Below are 24,410 nucleotides of genomic sequence, written 5' to 3' on the forward strand. Positions count from 1 at the left end.
TGCTGGACCACAGGCCTTCCTCTCCTCTGTCCAGTTGCTGCTGCTACAGTTTCACACACAACTGTAGGTCACACATCTTGACCACACCCCGTCTCTTATTTCATCCGCTCCATGCTGCTCAGAATAATGTCCACGCTGCCAGCCAGCTAATGTGTCCTGCTCCTCTGAGCGCTCGCAGTTTACTTACAGCTGGAAGCATTGTTCAGTTATTATTCATCGTACGTGCTGATTTTGTTTTTTCAATATGCTTTTTATTGTTTCCGTAAGAAAAACAGTGTCTACAGAAACCTCAACTATGACAAATGGAGTTACATGTACATATGACAGATGATAAGATAAAAATGTATATTAACCCTTTGAAACCTGTGCAATTTGGCTTGATTTCCTTCAAAAAGAGGCAAATGGCCCCAAAATAAGCAAGAAATTAGGAAAAAGAAATACAAGATAATTACCTAAAAAAATGCACTCAAAAACAAAAGTATAAACAAACAAAAAAATGCCTTAAAAAAGTGCTAAGAATATATATATTTTTGCTTTTTCCCTGTAACATAATTTTAAATTTATAATTAAAAGCAATATAAATGTAGTTTTCTGAATAATTTCCTCTAGTTTTTTGATTGTGTTTATCTAGTAACCCATTTGATTATCAGATAATTTCCCGTCACCTTGTCACTAATATTATTAGCATTATTTTTCGCAGTTCGTGGGATATTTCTTGCCGAGTTGCTCAGAATGTTTTTCAAAGATATTAAACCCGTTTTCGTAGGTTTCTATGGTTTTAATCCTTGTGAAAGGCATCTGAATGCAACATAAGAAAACTAATGTCAGTCCAGGTGTTAAAGGCTTAAAGAAGAAATTATTCATAAATAGATAAATAAAAATTAAATAAATAACTAAACAAAAAATAAAATAAAATAATGAATAAACAAAATACATTCACACCTCAGGTGCTGTTTCAGTGTTAACATATTTGTTTACAATATTTTGCAGTCCCAACAAAGCAGGAAAATGGTTGCAGTCAATTAAAAATCGCAAACAGCAGGAAGGTTATTAAGATGGAAAAGTTTTTCACGCCTCAGAAATAAGGAGTTGTTTTGTTTATATTCTAACTCAGCAAGTTTTAAGAGCAGAAATCTTATTCACACCTTTTAGCAGTTTCTCCAAAACTTTATGTGCAGAGCTGCATCTTCAGGTATCAAAACTCATGTAATGTGTTTTTTTCTTTCTGAGGTCAAGCAGCACTTAAATATCTGGAGAAATTCCAGCCGACATTTTAATCATCCCTCTTGACATTTATACTGCTTTTGAGAAATTATCCAGTGCCTTTTAGTCATCAGCTCACGATGTGCAGCAACAAAAATGATGAAATACTGGACCTTGTGCTGAGGTCTTAATCCAGAGGTGATAGAAAGCAACACGAGGAGCTGCCAAAGTGTTATAAAATTTGTCTTAAAGGCCAAAAATAACTTAAAGGTTTGTTTGTATCAACCTCATATCAAATTTATTCCCAGTACCTCATAGTTGATAAGGGCTGCAACTTTAGGCGATTATAAGGCTTTAAAATATTAATAAATTGGCCTGGGTAATGTGGAAAAAAATCAAATATCATAATGAGTGAGTAAAGGTGAAAAATAGACCAGCTACAACAGTCTGGATAAGTTTAAAATATTTTTTTTACTGTCATGCAGCCTTTAAAACCAGGAAAAGACAACACTCTTTTGATATCCAAAATCTAAGACAATATCTAGTTGCGTATCACAATATTAATATAATATTTATTTGTTGCCCAACACTATTGTAACTTATCAAAACAAACAAAAAGAAAAACACCCATCAGACTATCCAGAGCTAAAGATGAAGTCTTTAAGTTTCTTGTTTTGTCAAACCAGCAATCCAGAACTCACAGACATTCAATTTAATATCAAATAAGACAAAAAAGTGGGAAACATTTCAGAATCTAGAACCAACAAAAAATTTGAGCATTTTTGCTTAAAAAATAATTAAAACAATAAACTAGTTATCACAATTGTGCAGATTAAGTTTCTGTTAATAAACAGAATCAGTTACTCGGCTAATTGAAAAAGCTGTATATTAAAACTAATTAAAAAGTTAGTCTGAGGGTCTCCAACCTGTAATTGTCCAAAGAGCAATTTCTGACAATTTTGCAAAATATATTCAAGCTTTTTAATGATGTTAACATACTTTTTTTTAAGTCTGAATGAGCCAATCAACATTCTGCAGTGGGCTTTTTACGACTATTTGATATTTAAACTTTGCAGCGATGGCGGAGAAAGCAAACAAATCTGTTCATGCACGATTAAATTCTCTATTTTCCTCAGAGACTTTTTCTTTTTATGGATTTTGGAATTCAAAGCCACTATAGGGAGACTCAAAATTTGCCACCACTAGCAAAAATTTGGAAAAAAATAAAAGAAAAGGCTTCAGACTGTAGACGTGTGACACACATTTTAGTTGATGAAATGATAAACAATTTCTTGTTTTATTCAGTGTAACGGCTGCACATTTTTTACAGTTGTAAGAATTTCTTTAGGCCTACAACATGAACAATAGAAATGAAAATGTTAAAAAAGTAACCGTTCATTTACATATAGTTGTTTTTCAAAGCCATTGGTGAGGCGCTTAAAAGCCGCGTGCTGCACCAGAGCTGCAGGTGTCCTCTGGGTTAGTCAGTAATAAAAACAATTGTTATCTGCAGCTGTAATGCAAAATGTAGTTTTCAGTAATGAGTATGTGCACTGAGCATTGTAAGCATTTGCATATTGTTACTCATGCTCAGCACTCTAATTATAGTGATTTTATCTTTTTGGGGGGATTTTAGAGGAACTTTTAGCTGACAGGGTGACCTACTGTGAGCGAGGTATGTAAGAGCTCTGTCTCTTGCTCAAGGACACTGCGAGACGACCTGACTATTGACAGACACACTCGCCCTGGCAGGCGGTGAACTTTCCATCACAGGACTGTCTATAAGTAGGAGGCAATAATACAGCTCTAACCGGAGCCTGGTGCAGTCTCACTGAGTCCCGGCTCACACACTTAATTTGCTGCGGTTTGTGTTTGGAGGCGAGCAGTCAGTCAGCGCCTTCGACACGATTAGAGTCTTATAGGTTTTTGTAAACAGCTGACGGTTTGTGGATACAGCGTGTAAAGAGGGTTTGTGCAGTTTGACTGTGCTGGTGTCCAGGTTGTGCGTGAGGTGATAAGGGGATCCCCAGTGGTGGGTGGAGCATCCCCGGGGCCGATAAGAGCGCTCTGCAGAGGACTGATACTGAGGAGGAGGAGGAGGGAGACCTGTAGGGCGCCATCATTGTGCATCACTGAGGCCCTCTTCTCTGAGTGCACCAATGAAGTCATGTGAGCAGTGATGGAAAGTATCCGAGTACACGTACTCATATATCGTACTAAAAGAAAACTTCACTCACAAAATGATCATTTGTGTATCAATGACTCAGCCTGTGTTACATGCAGATTGTGAAGAAAACTGTATTTTTCTTTCATGCCTCCACAGTGAATGAGTAATAATACAAAATTCTGGATGAATTAGAGTAAAAAGGCGGCAATTTGGTGCCCAGTAGCTCAGTTGGTAATGAGGGCGCCCCATGTACAGAGGCTATGTCCTCGCTGCATCAGCTGCAGATTTGATTCAGGCCTCGGCCCTTTGCTGCATGTCATCCCCTCTCTCTCCCCCTTTCATGTTTAAGCTGTCCTCTATCGGATAAAAGCAAAAGCCAAAAAAAATCTTAAAAAAGGGGGAGGGGGCAATGTTTTTAAATTGCAAAACTATAAAAAAAACATCCATTTGCAAACACTCACATGATTCATGCTGTGTAATCTGAGTCTCATTTATCCAGTTGTATGCTCAGTACTTCCTAAATGCGCATTTTTAAAAAAAATATTACTAGTTAAAATCAATGCTTAGTCAGTTGCCCGTTGTCGTCAAACACCAACATACAGAGGCCCCTTTAACTGTGGTATAAGATGACAATTTAGATACAAATGGTAATTTTGAGGCAGTGTGTCTGCGGGTCCTTAAAAAGTCTTAAAATGTCTTATGCAAATGTATAAACATTAGTCCTTAAAAGTCATTAAATAGTCTTACATTTGAGTTTGTGAGGTCTTAATTGGTCCTAAGGTAGATTAAATTAACTCACTCCAATTACCATATTCCTACATAAAACCTGCACAGGACCATATAGATACTATTTATGGAAATGATTATTTGTCCAAAAATCAGTCTTAAAATTTGGCCAAAAAATATCTTGAAAAAGGTCTTAAAAAGCATTAAATTTAAGTGTCTGATACCTGCAGACACCCTATTTGGCAGTTGAGGTATTCCTCTAGGTACAGTTCTGAGGCATCTGTACTTTACTTTATTATTTGTGTTACTTTGTATTTCTCTATAATTGAAATACAAATATTCCACTGTTGGTTACTTTCTACTAGAAAAAAAATACAATAGAATAAGTGCAGATTGTCTGCTCTGTCTCTGATTTTAGTAAATGCTGTCACTTGAATCTCTGATATGAAAAATATGTGATATTCAGCAGCTGTTGTACTTGGCCAGTGCCACATGAGGACACTGTCATGTTCCTTTTTCTCTGTCACTGTGAACGACAACATCAATACAAGTTTTACGCCCCGCCTGATTTCACCCCACACGCTTGTTTTCAAAGAATACCCACCAATGGTAACGTGCAGACACAAACTCTCGCAGTTCAAATGCGTGGGCTGCATCGTTTAAAAGAAGGCGGTTTCGTCATGTTCTGCAGGACAGAGGGGGTTGCCCTCCCGCTGTGTGACATGATAAGAGAGCTATGCTGCACGCAGATAGAGAGCTATCTGAGCTGCTACCCTTCAACCCGCCATTCCACACAAAGAGCACACAGACACACTGACGATTGGGCAAAGTGACGCACAAAATGGAGTTTGTGAGGGGCACAGAGGGGCCAATTTAAGAGCTTTGAAAGGCATGTAAAAGTGTACCTTTTCCACATCTGAAATCACATAGATTTCTTCAAATTGCCAAAATTACATAGTCAGGTTGAGATACAGCTCCTCCCCAAACAGGTTGATAGATTGAAACTTTACACCAAAATACAAACTGCAGCAAGACTTACAGAGAAAGCTGGATTCACGAGTCATTATTTTCCTCTTTTGTCCCTACATATTTTATTTTGTTTTATTGTCAAAGTCTCTTTTAGACTCTTTTTTTTGTTGAGTCATGAATTTTCTAAAACCTTAAAACTGAGCCCAAAAGAGGTGCAGACCTGTAGTTTTCTCTCAGATCACTTCAATTATAATATGCTAAAAGTTTATTATGGGATTTTGGCCCAATGATGTCACAAGTAAATGTAGAAAAAATACATAGCCTATGGGGGTTTGGGGGTGAACTGTCCCTTTAAGACACATAAATTTGCAGCTTGAAATTGTACTTTGTGTTCGATATATCACAAATGGTTAAATTTCTTTTTAGAAATTCTTATACTTTCATGCACTCTTTTTCCATCATTGAAAACCTCCCCAAATCTGAGTACGTAAATGTTGTTAAAGTAGTCTCAGTTTCAGTAATTATCATTTAACAGAATAATCACTCATAATAACACCTCTTCTGTCTGTCTTTCTCCTCAGTTTCAGATTACCTCCGGTGTTCGAGGTCCATCTCATCATTTCGTCCCCTTCATTAATTCCCCTACACACTCTGACCACCTGAGGACGCCGCCTTCCGTCCCCTCAAACGTTTGCCAAGCTGGCCACCGCCATGACTTCCACCACAGACTTTGACAATGCGGAAATCACGCAGCAGTACAGCCGCATTAACACCCGCTTCGACATCACCGATGAGGAACTGGACAATGACAACAGCTCTGCCAGGCTGTTTGAGCGCTCGCGCATCAAGGCCCTCGCAGGTGAGTGTGTGCATCGTAAACAGGCTGCGTCCTCTCGGGGGCATTTGTGTGACACATTTTTGGGATGACAGTGCCTTTTTAAGAGCGTGGGAAGGGCAGAGAGGGTGAGCTTTACTGGGCGTCTGTTTAACTTTGGCAGGTTTGAATATGTCGTTGACCTTCACTTAGATTTAGTCAAAAATTACAAAACACTCCAGGTGACCCTTGATTTTACTACAGAGCTCTCAGCTAGAGCTCTGCAGGTTTTGTTGTGTATATTTTTCTCGTGGTGTCACACACCCCCAGCAGCTGAGCCTCGACTCCGCTCCGCACCCCCTGCAAGTAACTGGCTTGCACATTCCCTGAATGTCCAGCGTCAGACCGATCTGGACAGCTGCCCTGTCCGTCTGCCTCCCATAGCACACATCTCTGGCATTTCAGGCTAAGCTGGTAAGCTGTGGACCCACCTGTGGAGCGGCTGCTTGGGGTTTTTAAATAGCAGTGTTTCTGTGGTGGAAGGAAGCGTAACAGAAACGGGGAGTTGAGGGTCACACTGTGTTTATTTCCGTAAAGCCGTAGACACAAGAGAGGTCAGCCACAAGGTGGTGAAACATGAATCCAGCTGTGTAGAGACTTCTGGGTATCATTTTAAATCTTTTGACATTAGTGTGGATATGTTGCTTGAGTTTTGATGCAAACACTAAAAAACTTCTTTTTAAAACACCTTACTTTATGAAACATAAACTTCCTTTATTACAAACTTTTTTTAATTTAGTGAAAGTACAAGAATTTTGCCAATATGAAGAAAGCACAATTTCTAAACTCTAGCACTAAATGTGTATTGATCCGCAGCTGAAAATAGTCCCTAACAAAAATACAGTTTACTCTTGTTTGAGTAACGAATGCTAAGAAAAAGTCAGCTGTTACAGGAAGTCACTGAACCTAAAAAAACAAAACAAAATAAACTGTTGGCACACTGTCCCATTCATAGTACAATTAACTGACTGGTGTCAGCCCCAAACTGGTGAAAGTGAAACTAAACGATGCTGGGTGTGAATTTCTGTCAAATATCTAACCTGTTTTGGTTGCACATTGGTTGACGCACTTAGTTTTTGACATTGCACAGAGCGGCAGACAGGATTGCAAAGTGAAAGTGAGAAAATGAGGCCTACAGGGAACCAATCTAAACACAGATCGTGTCGTTCTATATCTGCTACATTATGCAATCAACATTTACTTCATAATGACAAGTTAAAGCAAAATACTTAAGCCTATTTCTACTCAAGTATCATTGACTTTACTAGGAGTTAATGTTTTCATAATTTCTTGTGAGGGAGGAAACAGTGCCTTTTCCCGCCAAAACCTTATAAACATTAGTTGTAAATCCGCTGATGCCTTGATAAAAGTGAGTCTGACCGAATCAGTCACAGAATGCAGATACACTGAACAGCTATTGCAGAAAAAATGCTGGTTATAAATACTGTAAAAATTGGGTTTGATATGATGAAAATCCTAAGGATTACAACTTCAAGCACCATGTGACTTGAAAATTTGATATCAGCTTTTAGTTCTCAAGGTTACGCACATATTTCAGTCTGTAAAGACACAATGCAAAGAAATGCTGATATTTGTTATCCAGCTCAACATCTGTGTGGCCGAAATATTCAAAGTCATGTCCGGACCGTATTTTGGGCAGTGCTCCTTCCACTTTTCCTGCTGTCTCTTTAAGTGATGAAGGCTTCTGTGTGGGTGTTGGTGATATTGTGTTAGAGTGCTGCTGCACTGATGTTTCTGTAATGCAATCAGTGTTTCCTGTCAGAGAGAGAGAGAGGGAGAGGAAAGTCAAGAGAGAGAGAGAGGCAGGAGATGAGAGAGGCTCTGAATGACGCCCGCTGCTGATTTACAGCTTGTGAACTCAGAAACATGCAGCGTGCCTTCAAAGCACATACATCATGTATTGAATATCAGACCATTTACACTGCTCCTCACATAAAGCTAAAAATAAGACACGTTCCTCTGAGATGGACAGTTTTATGTTGGATTATTGGCAGAGGAAACACACTTCACATTCAGTGATGTCACGGCTGTGTGGGAGTGTTGGGCAGAGGGAGGGAGTCTTGTGAGCACGTGGACGTATTGAAACATATTGTATGCATGGATGGGGCTGGAGAAACCACTCTGAACTGAACCGAAGGCTGCCTGAGCCCTTGTGCCGCCTGAGAGCGGAGGCATAGCATCATCACGGCAGCGGTGAGGAGAGAGTGAGAAAGGAAGAAGGAGGGAGGGAGGGAGTGAACACGAGAGGGATCTGGAAAGGAGGACAGAGAGCCAAGAGACAGAGAAGAGGAGAGACGTGGAGTGCCAAGCTCCTCTGCTGGCTCCAGGCTGTGTTGTTGTTGTCGTTTGGGGGTCAAGATGAGCAGCCCGTGCCTGCTGCGCGCTGCCCCTATAAGCCAACCCCGGCTCCGAGAGGTCAAGATCAGCCTGAAGGCCAGCAGCAGGGAGACCACGGCCATCCGGAGCAGCAGCGGAGCGACCAAGGAGGCTGCAAGTCGGCCCTTTGCCTCGGCTGAGAAGGAGGCCCCTGTTCGGGTCGGCATGAGCATGAGCCGGAGCAAGAGCACCCCGCCGGTCCACCGGGCCCAAAGCAGGAAGACGGCGAGGGGAAGCAGCAGCAGCAGGAAGCTGCAAGAACCTGAACACCACCCGGAGAGAAACGGCACTCTCCTGCACCTCCCGCTCGCAGTGGCGCCCACGGGACTCTCCCCCTTCTCCTCATCCTCGTCCTCATCCTCCTCTTGCACCCCTAGACGTCAGAGGCCCTCTCACCCTCACCCTCCCCCCGCCCTCCTCTCCTCCTCCTCATCCTCCTCAGCTAAAAGTATGAAGCGGGCTCGCTGGCTGAGTTACAGCACCTCCAACATCTGTTTCAACTCCATCCTGGATGGACGCTTCAGGCAGTTGCAAGGTACAGGGTCCTGATGGAAGAGCGATGTGTGTGTTTGTGCATCTGTGTGTGTTTGTCCGACCCTCTCCCGCCTCACTGAGGAGAGAGATTTTCAATCATGCCCCTCCCTTCCCAAACTTCAGGCCAGGACGGGAGCGCAGGGAGGTTGGGCTGTGATGTGAGCAAGTGTGAGTTAGTTTGTCATCCTGTTGTGAAAACTGGAAAAAGGTGGCAGCAAAAAAAGCTTCCAAAGCGTTGGCCCTTTTTATTGAATGTATAGGGTAGTAATTTATTTATTTTCAGGAAGCCGTGGCTATGCCCCAATTGTTCACTGACTTGCCTTTGAATAATTCATAGGCAAACTCCTAAAAAGCTCGTGATGTTTTTTTCTCCCCCTCCAAAGGTGCATGTGCACTCTTATGTTCTCCGTTTTCTTTTAAAATAACAAACATATTCATCATTTTCATTTGCCGCCTATTCTCCATATGACCCTAACCCTTCTCAAACTGTTCCACAGAACAAAGCACAAGTGTCTTTTTGATTCCAACCATCTTTTTTCTCTGCACGACTGCGTTGGCGGTGTTAAAAAATAATCAATTTCTCTGGCGGTTTAACTTCTCCCTGCCTGTGTTATTAAGGTTTTAAGAGAGAGGTTTGCCGTCACTGTGGATTTTTGTTAGCTTGCACTATGCTATCCAACTCCCTGATGACAGGAGTGCATTAGTGAGGGGGAGAAAATGGAGGAGACGATGCAGGAGCAGAGAGGGAAACACACTTTTTTTTCTGCTCTCTGCTAGATTTCAAGTATAGACTTATTCTGAAGACTGCAGAGTCAACTGATACGTGGAGCGGCAAACTCCTGAAGCTTTCCCAAATTAGAGTGGTTGTTCCAAGCCAAGCATATTGATCCGCCAGTTGCATTTCATGAAATTTTATTTGCCCGGTATTAGGGAGATCTGGTCAAGACAGAAGCAGAATGAAGTTGGACAGAACAACAATAACACAGAAACAACAGTGATAAGTAGAGAAAAAGAGAGAAAAACAGTCTGCAATTTCCATTTATTGATTACAACCATTCATCCATTTTCTTATGTCTTGCTCAAAATTTGGCACACTCATTGGTGTTGAGTATTTCTGTTGCCCTGTTTGCAGTAAAAAAATTCCTGACCTTGACCTTTAACCTTTTAGCTGTCTTCAGTTTGAACACCTCCCCCTTAAAGTTTTTTGATTTTCTCTAGATACAACTCGCCCTGGGTTTGACCCTCATTATATTATGAAGGAGTGATCTTTAAGTTGTTGTTAAAGGGACAGTAAGTTTTGCAGTTTATCCATCTTAAAAAGAAGTCCACTCATTTGACTGTTGGACCTTTGTGTCAAATCAATGCAGCAAAACCAGAGATATCATCTTTCTTTATTATAAACATTCTGCTACTTCCTCGTCAAAAGCTGGCGCCTCCATTACCCATAATTCAGCTCGACCACCCTTGAGTTGAGACAATTTGGTGACTCTGGTGTTTTATCCTACCCTCAAATGTAGCCTCGAGATGCGAGCCTCAAGCACTTCTTTCTGACTCTATGCCACCAGATATTTGTTATTTTCAAACTCGTAGTCTTTAGCCCTAAGTGACGTTGACTTATGTGACATCTTTTGAGGCAATTTATCAAATTTAACACAGTTTCTATGAATCCACAAAAGCATAACATAACATTTGATCACATTTGCAATAGCACTTTCAGTGCCTGACTTTCATAGAGCTCCCCTTTAATCCTGACAAGTCAAAATACTGGCATGTTTTGCTCTTTACAGCATCACGTACTCTTGACAGCCTCTAATGTGCATTAATCTGATGTTCAGCTGCTGCACAACACGAGTCCATTTAGCAAAAGCTCCGACAATTCATCTTGTCTTGGGGAAGCGTGTAAACAAAGCTGCCAGAGGAGGCGTTTCATCTAAACTCCTGGCCGGGCCTGTTCATGAAGACACGGTGTCATGGCTGCGGGACAGGTAGCAGTGGCAGTGTCGTGACTCAGGCATGTAGCTGGACGCTGTGGGACAAACTGGGCCACATCCAGTAAGAGCTGACTGTGGAAAAAAGACGGGTCAGGCTGTAAACAGGGAAAATCCATCAGCATGAATAAGTCATTGGGCTTTCACGGGAGTCAAAGAGTGATGAGAGGTTACACAGTAAAAGCATGTGAAACAGAGGAATGTTTAGTAAGGCTAGCACTGATATGCGGGAAGAAGAGGAAGCTGGGAAGTTAGAGAAGAAACGAAGTGCAGCAGTGACAGGATGCTGCCGCAGGATAGAAAAGTTTATGACCGCTGCACTCGAAAATATTTAATTCATGTAAAAAGACTGTATGACAATGGAAGCTTCTGCTGAAGCAACCAAACATTAAACATACAGTTAAGTTGTGGTCAGCCCTTCGTATTAACTATTACAGCCACTTTACTATTTATGAGCTTTATTTAAATGTGCAGTGCCTAAAAAAAACTTCTGTTTCAGCTACAGTTCTGCCACAAGTAAAAGAAGTCGGTTGAGTACAAGAAATCAATACGAAATTGTTTTATTTACATCTAATTTAAAATACATCTACGAAGGTAAATATGTTGCAAAATGCAAAAGCTAAAATCTGAACTTTCAAAGTTTTCACTTGTATAAAATATAAAAGAGGCGTTTCTATTGGTTCACCTCGCTTTTTTCTACGAGCTCTCATTTGCTTTGTTTTCTCTGTGACTTGAATATTGAAGTTCAGACTTTTGTTTTACAAGTTCTCACATCAAATCTACAAGCACACATGTTTTACAGCAAATTTACCTTCATGGTTCCTGCTTTTACACCAACTTTGGTACAAAACCTTAAAGCAAGATGAGAAAAGTTAGCTAAAGTTAGCTGACTCGGTCAGTTTGCTGACTTTGACACGTCTCTACTTGTGTCACTGTTAAAGTGTGTCACTGGTTTTGCATTAGATCAATGTTTTTTTCACAAAATACAACAATCATAAAATACAGTATACATCACCAGGAAGCTTGTAGCAATGCCTGCTTGTGGTCTAATTCGACATGTTCTCAGTCAGTTTGTTTGATTATTATTACTTTTTTAAAAAAACTTTAATGCTGATTTTACCAACATATTAAACAAACATGGATTATACCGAAACAACCATTATAGAAAAATGTTAACTTATTTCTTGTCAAAACATTATTAGTTATGTATTAATTTCTTCAATTTAAGAAAAAAAAGATTTATATTATTTATTTGGACAGTTACACTTAAGTAAAGTTACAGTTAGTCTAAGTTATAATTGACTTTGAACATCATCTTGCTCAAATGAAGAGCAGTATTTAGGGCTGTCCGTAGCGCACATGAGCAAATCTGTGTCCCTCTCCTGCCCCTATCTCCTAAGTGTTTAATACTTTAAATTATCAATGAATAGGCCCATCTATTAAAACTGCTGAGGTGTAATTGGGTGTTTTTTTAAAAATCAAAAATACTAATTAAAACAGTAATCAGTAATATGAAGTCATTATAAACAGATTGATTGACCAAGTCATGAAAAATTGAAATGATAGAATAAAACATCTATAAGAAAATGCAAAAAGCAAGCTCTGAAAATTAAAAGAAATTCATTGTGTTCAACAAAAGTTGCATAAACATGCTTTAAGGTGCCAATATATGACAATATGTGTAATTTTATACCACACAGTGTAAAATACATATATTATACTCTTTTTTTCCAGTTGGGAAACACGATCTTGTCAAAATATCTAGATCTTAGTCAGCATTGGGCAACTAACCAAAATAATGACACTCATGACAAATACATCAATATAAAACCTAAAGAAGTAGAATTATTGACTTTTTATGTGACTCTCGCACAACACAAGATAATGAAATCTCAGACAGTTTTGAATCTCATATCACTAATATAAGATATTGAATTGATTTTCTGACCAGCTCTATGATTCAGCTGCTGGAGTTTTTGAGGTTAAACAGAACTTAGTTTTCAGTCTAACGCTGAAGGCTGTTCTGCAGAGAGTGCACACACGAGGCTGTTGTCATATCGAGCTTGTTGAACTACTCATCTGGAGTGGAGACGGCTCGGCGGGATGCATGCAAGCAACAGTCCTCCTTCTCTCCCCCTCCTCCTCTTTTCTCTGCTGTCCCATGGCCGGGAGCATCAATGTGCACTCCTCAAGGTCTCGTGATGTGAGACGATACGGGAGAACCATGTGCACGTTTCGGGGATGTGCCATACTGTAAACCTCTCTGGAGACAGCACCCCAAATAGTTCAGAAAGCATTTGTCAAAGGTTCTGCTGCACATAGAGTCGCCTTATTGCTGTTTTTTCGTCTCTGCTGATAGATTATGATTTGACAGTTTGTGCTAAATCAATGCTGACACTCCTGCTGGAGCTTTGAGTTATTTGCATGTTTAAATTCCCATCATTTTTTAATGCCGTGGTAATCCGTGACGACGTTGCGGAGCGCTGTGTGCTGTTGTTCTGCTGAGCGGAGCAGAAGAAGCATGATTTATTTACTGTACTCTGCTGCGCCATGTGTTTTACATACAACAAACCCTGGTTTCTGCTCTCTGATGGTGCTAAGAATGGAGCTGGAGCTTGTGTGGTGCTTACTGGGTCATTTTTAGACTGTAGGTAATGTATCTTGTTCTGTTTCCCTGGTTGGGTCTCTGCAGATTAAAGCATCTCAGACATTACTTTGTGGCTGATCTAAGTTGCCCTCCATCCCTGCCCTCTTTTCTCCTCTTCCTCTCCTTTGCTCCAGTCTCTCCTCCTCCCTCGCTCTGTTTTATTGCCTCCTAACCTTTCATCCAGTATCTTTAACTCCGTCTGTCTTTCCTTTCCTCCCTATTCCTCCTTATTCCTTGCTTGTTCTCCACAGCCTCGGGGTCTGAATCATTTATTACACGAGTCATTAAGGATGCAGTCCTTTGCACTCCTTAGTTTGCAGTCATATTTGGGTTCAGGGATAAACAGGGCAGACTGTAGCAGGCAGAGTGAGGGGAAGTCACGTGTTGCAGGATGGGAGGATGGAGGGGAGAATGTCTCCTCACCAGAGGTTGACCTGATAAACTTTAAGGAGCTGTGTGTGTGTGTGTTTGTGTGTGTGTGTGTGTGTGTATGTGTGTGTTTGACAGTGTGTGTGTGTGTGTGTGTGTGTGTGTTTGTGTGTGTGTGTGTTTGAGAGTTTGTTTCTTCTGGGAGCTGCAAGTGCAATCAAGGTAACTGTAGTCAGCTTGCATCGTCCTTCTGTCCTTGCTCCAGTTTAATCTGAAATACTAATGATTATTGTCATGATTAGATCGATTGTTTGACCTACAAAATGTTAGTATATAACAAAAAATACCTGTGTTTCCAGGCCCCAAGGTGATGTCTTCAATATCCTTTTTTTCTGATCAATAGTCCAAGAAATATTTACATTTGAAAAGCTGGGACCTTTGAATATCTGCATAAGAAATAAGTTAAAATGACTAATAGACAGAAATAGTTTTCGTTTGGATTTCATTAATACTGCTGCTCTTAACGATACTCCACATCACTTTGTTATTTCGTCAATACTCTTATCTGTTCTTCATTACTAAACAGTTGCATTAAATAATTTAATTTAATATTTGAAATATAACTAAATATTGCTTCTCTGCAGGAACCTTAATGTTTACAACAGCTAAGTCACTATATAAATCACTAGAAAACAAATCTAAGATGTCAATGTAATAAATCATATTCTTGACATACTGTACTTAGGTACAGTTTGTATGTACTTATACTGTCTTATTGCTGTTCCATTTTCTGGAACTTTATACTTTTTCCACTATATCTCAGAGGGAAATACTGTACTTTGTACTTTTGTTTTATGAATATTTCCTGCTACCTGGCAGCAGATATAGTAAAACACAGGCTCCACATTTACCAGCTGCAACATTAAAACTATGTATACATTAATGCATCACCAATTCTAATCCATAAATGGGCCATTTTGCATAATTCATACTTTAAAATTTTGGACTTAAAGTGTAATTTGATGCTAATGCTTTTGTACTTCTACTTAAATAACATGTTGAATGCACAACTTTCATTTGTTACAGAGTATTTCTACATTGTGGTATTGCTTCTGTTGTTTAAGTAAAAGAAGATTTAGTAAAAAATAACTTTATCCACTACTGCTTTTTCAAATGCGACATCATTTACAAGATTTGATAAGTTAATACTTTATTGTATGTTTTTGACGGAAATGTGACAACATGAGATAAAAACAATAAAAACACAAAAAAATCTGAATAGATCCTATGATGTAATCTGATAATTAAGTAATTAAACCTAAAGAATCAGCCAAGTTTCCATGTAAGACAAAACTGCTTTATCATTTTCAGTTGAAACACATTTTTTTCTGTAATGCATAGCAGTGAAAGTTAACAGTGAAAGTATTACACTGGACATTAATGTGTAATATTGTAAAAGCTTTTGTTTAATATGCTGGAATGAAGCATTGCAAAAATATTTTAATGGATAATTTCATTGTAAAATATCCTGCTTGATCACAAGTGTTATTTTGCGTCAGATTCTGTGCTTAACATGTGATAAGAAAAGGTTTAAATCACACAGGGCAGCTCATGTGCTTAAAGAAATGCAGATACAACCTCCAGTCACCAGCACACACCCACTCATGCCGCCCACGCTCCCATTCACACTGACTGTGTCCACAAACAAAATAAACACAGTATAGTACATTGGGTCACGCCGACATATGGTCCCATCAAAATTGGTTTTATTTTGGCTGCTGAGTAGGAGGCACATCTGCCGCGCGCTGAAATATGATTTTAAGTGTGAGCCCGGCAAGATGTGTCACCATGTGGGCAGCGCTCATCCTCCCAAAAACCTGTCCAAGTCTGACGCTCGTACTCTCTGCTTCCCTCCGCCCTGTCAGTCCTGAGTTTTCAGGCAAAATTGCAGTTGAGGAATTTCAGCATAAATACTGTACACCTACGCTTAACTATGCAGAGACTTTGTTTGTACTTTTTGTGCATGTGTGATGTTGTTATGCTGCAGCACTTCTCATGTACTCTGCAAGGACGTTGAGGAGATGTTAAAGTAAAGCTTTTCCTCAGGGAGTACCTGTTTGTGATGTTGTGCATTACATTTACAGTACGTCTGTTTACTGTACTATAATACAATCTTGAGGTACTTTGCTCAAGTGTTTCCATGATAAGCTGCTTTACAATTCTACTCCTCCATAATTTGGAAGCCAATATTGTAGATTTAACTTCACTACATTTATTTGACAGTTTTTCTTTTTTAGCAGATTCAAATTATTATTACAAAATCTAAATCAACTTTTTAATTTTCATTATTATTGTGCATGACTGCTGCAGCTGTGATCAGGTGGCAGTGTCACCCTCAGGGCATGTTTGCATTGTCAATTTAAATCCACTAAAAGTGCTTGTTTGTGCCACTGACTGCTTCAGATTGTTATTATTTAGTAGTGGTAGTAGTAGTATTTTTATTCAGTCATCACACACAACACAGCAAAGTAATTTAGTAATTAAAGTAATTGTAATTTAATTGTTATTTATGACATCTATTGCACGTTTGTCCTACCCAGAAGAGGGATCCCTCCTCAGTTGCTCTTCCTGAGGTGTCTACCATTTTTTCCCCCATTTTTTTTTTATTCATTAGATGATGTGAGGGTCTAGGGGCAGAGGGATGTCGTATGCTGTAAAGCCCTTTGAGGCAAACTGTGCTTTGTGATAATGGGCTTTATAAATACAATTGATTGAAAAATAGAGTCTAGGCTGACAAATACTAAAATTACACATCAAGCTTTCCAGCAGTACATTAAGTACTTAAATTAGCTCTACCTTTACACATAAATACATATCTTTTTATCCAGTGATATACAGTATATTTGTCTGAAATGGGCCATTCTGCATAATGATGAGGCTACTTTTACTTTCGGTACTTTAGGTATATTTTTGATATCAATACTTACGCAGGACGCATCAGGAGTGACCAGTAATGAGTCCCCCTGCTCCGATACGGGATAAGACATGGTGAAAACTGCCAGTTTCCAAGAAATGTCAGCAATTTAAGGGAGTGATGAAGTCCCTAGAGTAGTTTTATTGATTGACGTACTTCTCTCATTCCAATAAAAGCAATGCACTGTATAAACATACAGCGGAGATAATGTGACTGGTCCAGAGCTTTTAAAGTGACCTTATTTTACCTTCAGAGTTGCAACAGTGAGGCTGTCTTTGGCAGCGCTGTGACGAGGCTGACCATTTAACTGACTTTAATTGAAGTTTTAGTCGTGAACATTGATGCATTATTGAACAGGCCCCTCTGGGCACGAGCCTGGGGCCCTCATGATGACTGTTAACATTTCTTGTAGGAAAGTCACAGAGCTCAGTAAAGAACGGGGATGTCCTGCTGATGTTTTTTATGCCTCTGAGGTGGGGATAGCCACGGCTGGAGCTGGAGGCACTATGTTTTCGGGGAGTTCTGCAGTCCTATTCTCATTAAGGCAATATCTCAAGAACGCCTTAAGGGAATTTTCTCAAATTTAACACAAACATTCACTTGTACTCAAGAATGAACTGAGTAGATTTTGGCGGTCAAAGGTCGAGTTCATTCTGACCTCACAAAACATGTTTTTTGCCATAATTCAATAATTCATATGCAATTCTGACAAAATTTCACACGAATGTTGAACTGGATAGAATGATGAAGTGATGAAATTTATATCCAAAAGGTCAAAGGTCAACTTTACTGCGACATCATAATGTTAACTGTAAGTACAACTTTGGTTCATAGAGGCACAAAGCAGCTAGGTGGTCATTCCAGTTTTCCTCTTAATATTAAGTATCTGCCAATCAAATCCAACACAAGATTGATTTTTTTCTCCTCATATACTGTATGACATAATAAAGCTTCAGTATAATGTCTTTAAATACAGTAAATGTGGTAAAGCAATTTAAATAGAAACAGCAGAAGAGCAATTAACTCTTTGAAACCTGGATCGACATCACTTTTCTTCTGTTGCTCTGCTTCAGATGCCTTTCTCAAGTATTTAAAGCTTTGAATCCTGAGCAAATTTATTTGATTTCTCTCAAAAATTGCAGAATTAGGTAATTATTTTTTCTAAAGCTATAAGGAAATTGTCCAGAGAACTATTTTAGTTATTTTGCATAATTATTATTTTAAGCACTTTTTAGGTAATTTCCTTTATTGTTATTATTATTATTGTTGTTAATTTTGTTTTGTTGTTTGTTTGTTTTTTTGAATGATTTTTTGTGTGTGTGCTTATTTTCAGGTAATTTTCTTGCCAATTTCTGTGTCATTTGCCCAGGTTTCAAGGGTTAAGAAAACTTGTCAATCATTTGTCTGTGGATGGTTTCCTATAACATTTTGTATCATGTTCTGTAGCTTTTTCATAATATCTGTGCAGAGGAGTGTCAGTGTGTGTCTGCTGTGGCAGCAGGTTTGGACTGGAGTCAGACAGCCTCTTTCTATCTCCAGCATGAACTGAATCATTTCGTTAACCTGCAGAACATCAGGCTGTCACACCACTGTCTTGTGTTAGAGGGGTTGGGGGCCTTTTACATACTCGGGGGCCCATTGTCACATAATCGGTCCACGGTTATGGAAATATTTCTCTGAGGCAGACCTGATGTGAAGTTAGAAATACCATTATTGGGTGGATTAAATTATTGGAGCCACAGAATCATTATAAGTGCATGTTTTTGCTGCAGATAAAGCTCACCAGCTAATACAGATAACTGGGTGTGTCCAGGCTCTTCTCTCTCAGTAAGTGCACAGCTTAATGCTGCACTGAGGATTAATTTAACCAGTAAGATTTCCCTGTTTCCAGAGCAGCTTCAACTTCGTCTATCTGAAGAGCCCTTGAGCAGGACGAGTTAATCCCCACCAGCTCCAGTGGTGCTGCTCTGTAGATGTGAAGTTATTTCATTATTCATGGAGCTCATGTTCTTTCTTTTAACTTTGTGCTCCCATCAGATGAGCGTGAGGCGGTTCAGAAGAAGACCTTCACTAAATGGGTCAACTCAATCCTGTCCCGGGTCGGCTGTCGCATCTCTGACCTCTACCTGGACCTGCGGGATGGACGCATGCTCATTAAACTACTGGAGGTGCTGTCCGGTGAACGACTGGTGAGAAGCTCCCTTGTCAAACGTTACATTTTTATATTTTTTTCTCCTTTTTACACTCTCTGTATTATCTGTCTTTCTCTCTTGTGGTCTGTCTTGCATTTATGACTTTTCCTGTCTGTGTTTTGACTTTCTGTCTTATTTCTGTTCTCAGCCAAAACCCACTAAGGGCCGAATGCGTATCCACTGTTTGGAGAATGTGGACAAGGCTCTGCAGTTCCTCAAAGAACAGAGAGTCCACTTGGAGAACATGGGCTCCCACGACATCGTCGATGGCAACCATCGCCTCATCCTCGGCCTCATCTGGACCATCATCCTTCGCTTCCAGGTAAACTAAGACTTTGGTTACATTGAGAGCTCATATTTAACATTATTTACTAGTATTTGATGTTTTGAATAACTCATTGTGTTTTTACATCAGTTATCAACACAAAATGCCCGAATAAAAGATGGCATTGTATATTTCTGCAAATGGATATATTGCAATTCTATGTTATTACTTTGCAATTTAACGTATTTCTACGTTTCAGCAACACTATGTTTAACGTGTTGTTATGTTTAGGCACAAAAACCACGTAGTTATGATCAGGAAATTATCATGTTTTGGCTTAAAACACCTGGTTTTGGTGTCACAATCCCTGCTGGAAACGCAGAAAATGTCTCAGTAAAAAACAGCTGCTTTTCTAGGCATTATCCCCAGTGGAAATACAGTGACAGGTCACCACAAAACACCTACGTGTGGTGGCTTAAAATCTGCTGGAAACAGTGGCACTAAACATAACCGATTTTGTTGTTTATTGGTCTCAAACAGTGGTCTGCATCTGGGCCAGTGTCTTACCTAGGTGAGACACCAATATGCAATATGAGAAATGTTTTGTAGTTCTCATCGAAACATCAAAATGGTAAGCTTTCCTACACATACCAAAAGCAAACCTAAAACAGGGAGAAAGGGAAATAATTTAAGACTTATATTACTTCTGGTCTGAAAACCACATGATGTCAAAGTTTTTTACACTGTTTATCACAATCTTCACATAATATGATGAGCTGGTCATTTCTGCAGCCTGACCACAGTTCACATATAAAGGTTTAATATGCGTTATTATGCTACCATAGTACAGAGTACATTTAAAAAAATGGTTTTTATTTGCATGTAAATGCGGCCAAAGTCTAAGACCTGCTGTGTTTGACTGAGATGTCTCTGATTAATTGATTAGTGTTATTCGGGTGTGTGTCTGCACGCAGCACAGGCACAGTTTCAGCTGGCAGCCTTGGGATGTTTTTGACTTTTTATTTTTCCTGGAATGAGATGCCTTCAGGTTGCGGAGCCATTATTATCTGCTGTAAGAAGCACATCCAGAACATCAGAACATGTCTGTTTGACTCTTTTATCTTTTCGGAGGGGGGCATATATTTATTTTTAATTTGACAGCAACACTGTTATTTTTAGACGCCTTGGTTCAAACAATATGGCCTCCTGCATTATTCAGACTTTTCAAACCAAAAAGAAAAAAAAAATCAGAAGAAGAAAAAGAGTGGAGTTGACTTGGTCCTGTCTGTATCTTTTCAGTCTGCATAAACCAAGGAGAACCAAAGCTGGCTAAATTTAGCCCTCTCTCAGGGCCTGTCTCTCAGATCACATCACTGCTCTAATTACTGGCCCACTGTGTGGGAAAATAAGAACTTCAATAATTACCACCCTCCTCCTTTCAACCGGACCACAGGTTTAGATGTATGAGAATCCAGTCGGCTAATAACATCGATGATATATCACTTGAGATTTTGTACACAAATAAAAACTTCCTTGTAAGCTGTAATTAATGATGTATTTCAAAGGGGTTTTTGTGCCACTTTGCCAAAATGTTTCCCTGCTGCTGCGTTCTGTCAGTGACATGTTACTATCAGTTAAGTTTTTGTTCTCTGCTGCGAATTGTTCTTGTTTGATTGCGAACCTCGCAGTCATTAGTCACGTTTCATTATTAATCATCCAGCTGTGCGTGTTGTTTTTTTATCAGATCCAGGACATTATTGTGGAAACGGGCCAGGAGGACCAGAAGGAGACGCGCTCAGCCAAGGACGCTCTTCTTCTGTGGTGCCAGATGAAAACGGCAGGGTAAGTGGGACGTGTGACCTTTTGCATCACCAAGCTGTTGCACATATCCTCTGGGATTTTTCTGATGTGCACAGCTGTAAATCTTTTGTGGTTAAAGTTATTTTTGTGTAGGGTGTCTACAGGTGTCAAGCACTTAAATTTAAAGCTTTTAAGACTTCTTAAAGATCATTTTAAACCAAATTTAAGACAGTTTTTTGGAAATCATCAGTCATCTTGTTTCTTAACAACAACAACAACAACAACAACAACAAACACAGCAACAATAATGAGACAAGATAAGAGCATTTTTTTGTTTTTATTGTTAAGTCTAAAGGTAAGTGGTAGGCTTTATGTTGTCCTGTGAAGAAGTTTTTATGTAGGAAAATGGTTATTAGTGAGAGTTTTGCCAATCTGCATTTCACTTACAGGTAAGTGCCTTTGAGTAAAAAGACAGTGTTAGGTTCAGTGGCAAGTTTAAAGATTTATAACATAAAAAATGTGGACTTTCACTCTGAAGAACTTCACTCATTTTGACAAAACAGAAGTCAAAATATGCATATATAAAATTAGATATAATGTTTTGTAATAAGGCTCTTAAAGATTTTCAGGACCTGAAGACACCTTGTTGTGTGAGTGTGTCTTCAAATTCAAAACTCACCTTTTAAAAATGTTTTAAAGCTTTTAATATTTGATTCTATATCTTGTGCCACACTGCACTTGTGTTGTTTTATTTTTTGGGGCTTTAGGCTACATAATTAATTTATTATGTGAAATGTCTTTGGGCATCTTGAAAAGTGTTAATAAAATAAAACACTAATTAACATGCTATTTGTTTAAGTTGTAATAAAACAGAGTTTTTGTTTCATGGAGAGTTTTGTGTTGGTGGGATGATTATCTCTCCTCAGACAGAGCCAGGCTAAATGTTTCCCTCCATTTCCAGTCTTTAACCTAAGCTAAGCTAACTGGCCGCTGGCTGTAGCTTCATATTTAGCAGACATGAAAGTGGTATCAGTTTATTCCTCTTACACTAAGCAAGAAGGCAGATAAGCATATTTTTAAAATTTCAAAGTAGTTTTTAATTAGTGAGCTTCAGAGGTGCTGGTAGACAAATTTTGTTCTTCCTGGACAGACTTGGGCTAGCTGTTTTATCCTGTTTCTGGTCTTTATGCTAAGCTAAGCTGAGTGGCTGCTTTCTTCTGCTCCATATTTAGCGTAGAGACACACTCAGCAAGAAACGAAAAACCATATTTCTCAAAATTTCCAAATATTCCTTTTAATAGATAGCTTTAGAGATGCTTGTAGGATAACTTTGCTGCTTTTGGACGGACTCTAGCTCTTTCATCCTGTTGTCAATCTTTCATGCTGTTTTCAGTCTTTATGCTAAGCTACGCTAACTCGCTGCTTTCTGTAGCTTCATACAGTACAGACATGATCAGTTTACTCATCTGCACTCAGCAAGAAAGCACATAAGAAAAATTTCCCAAATGTTTTCTGTTCTTTAAGGTTAAAGGTCTTCATTTGAAGTGTGATTAAGTAGCTTCCAGTAAGACTCATATTTCAGAGTCTGTGCCTCTAAGTTTTCTTCTTCTCGATATTCTTGAATAAATGTTGTGATCTTTTGAGCAAATCACAAAATGCCACCGGTCTGAGTCTGCTCAGCCCAAATATGTGGTTCATAATTACACATGCGGGGAGGCAGAACAGATCCCAGACGTTGATTTAAAACAGGAGCTCCTCAGCAATGTCCCGTATGTTCAGTCAATGACGTCCCCTGGCTGTTGTCTTCCAGATATCCCAACGTCAACATCACAAACTTCACCACCAGCTGGAAAGACGGCATGGCCTTCAACGCTCTCATACACAAACACCGGTAAGGAGAGATGAATGGCCAAATCCACTCTCACCAGCTCTGAAATGTAAACACGCAGGAAGCCCATCTGCTCAATGTCTCTCCTCCTCATTCTGCTTCATCACTTTCACTGTCTCATTTTCCTCTTTTCCTCTCTCTCCATCTTTCTCTCTCAGGCCGGATCTGGTGGACTACGGCAATCTGAAGAGGTCCAACCCGACCCATAACCTCCAGAGCGCCTTTAACGTAGCAGAGCAGCAGCTTGGCGTGACCAAACTGTTAGACCCTGAAGGCGAGTGACTGACGGAGGCTGAGCCTTCATGTAGAACTAAATGTTTATGAGCTTCACGCCTGGTGGAAAAAAAAGGACCAGCGATGCTCTCTGGCTTGGCTGTGACTGACTTATCTGCCGTTTTGTTTTGTAGATGTGTTCACAGAGAACCCAGACGAGAAGTCCATCATCACGTACGTCGTGGCATTTTACCACTACTTCTCGAAGATGAAGCAGCTCGCCGTTGAAGGCAAGAGAGTTGGAAAGGTGAGGTGGAAAGATGACGCACACTGATTTGTTTACATAACGTTGTTCCTGCGTCCCTGATCGTCTTTGACCTCCTTTCTCCAGGTTCTGGATCACGCCATTGAGACAGAGAAGATGATCGATAAGTACGAGACGCTGGCGTCAGACCTGCTGACGTGGATTGAGCAGACCATCATCGTGCTGAATAACAGGAAACTTGCCAACTCTTTGACTGGAGTTCAGCAGCAGCTTCAGGCCTTCAACACCTACCGCACTGTAGAGAAGCCGCCCAAGTGAGTCGAGCCAAAAAGCCTTCCCAGTATTTCACACTCTGTGCTGTCTCTATTGTGATCTCTTTGTTCAGTGTTTTTTTGCTTCACCTTTATTCACCGTCATTTATGTTGTGCAGATTTCATACAATACCAGTAACATTACCAATCCAACAGAAACAAATTGTAATTCAACACCACTTTTCAGCTGAGCAATAGGATCATAGTTTTCTATGAAGTCTAGTAGGAACCCCAAACTTAAACCTGCTGGGTCTATTCCAGAAAACCTTTTAATATGGAGCACAAGAAAACATTATTAAATCACACTAGTACAGAAGAGGGACTATAACTGTTCCTTAGAAAATTACGTCATTAAATGATGTTTTGCTGGTAATATAATGTATTTTTTGTGTGTATGTTGGGATCTTTTTTCCAAATTCAATCCAATTTTCAGCAAGTTAAACATTATTACAGTTACTTTTCACTTCTATGACTCCTCGTGGTGCAGGATTTTTCTGGTTAGTCCGTCCATATTTACCCTCAAAGTTCCACATATATGTGGAAAATTAATGCAATCTAGTACACTGCAAAAACTTCAACTCTAAATACAAGAAAAAAAGCAATACAATGGGGAAAATATTGCTTAAAT

General features: G+C 39.6%; 1 protein-coding gene across 2 annotated transcripts in view; it reads left to right on the forward strand.

Moving 5' to 3' along the window:
- sptb (spectrin, beta, erythrocytic) overlaps window positions 1-24,410 on the forward strand; it is a 107,133-nt gene that overhangs the window by 3,747 nt on the left and 78,976 nt on the right. Inside the window, exons 2-9 of one of the 2 annotated variants that reach the window (XM_088087244.1) lie at window positions 5,647-5,924; window positions 18,886-19,037; window positions 19,189-19,362; window positions 21,050-21,147; window positions 22,916-22,996; window positions 23,152-23,267; window positions 23,401-23,513; window positions 23,598-23,785. In XM_088087244.1, coding sequence (XP_087943370.1) covers window positions 5,777-5,924; window positions 18,886-19,037; window positions 19,189-19,362; window positions 21,050-21,147; window positions 22,916-22,996; window positions 23,152-23,267; window positions 23,401-23,513; window positions 23,598-23,785 — 1,070 coding nt within the window. In that variant the 5' untranslated portion in view covers window positions 5,647-5,776. Of the gene's footprint in view, window positions 1-5,646; window positions 5,925-8,303; window positions 8,872-18,885; window positions 19,038-19,188; window positions 19,363-21,049; window positions 21,148-22,915; window positions 22,997-23,151; window positions 23,268-23,400; window positions 23,514-23,597; window positions 23,786-24,410 lie in introns of those variants that run through there. The other variant, XM_088087245.1, reaches the window with a different exon arrangement.

Source organism: Plectropomus leopardus, chromosome 14, assembly GCF_026936395.1.
Source record: "Plectropomus leopardus strain MGB_pleo_1.0 chromosome 14, ASM2693639v1, whole genome shotgun sequence".
Lineage (NCBI taxonomy): Eukaryota > Metazoa > Chordata > Actinopteri > Perciformes > Serranidae > Plectropomus > Plectropomus leopardus.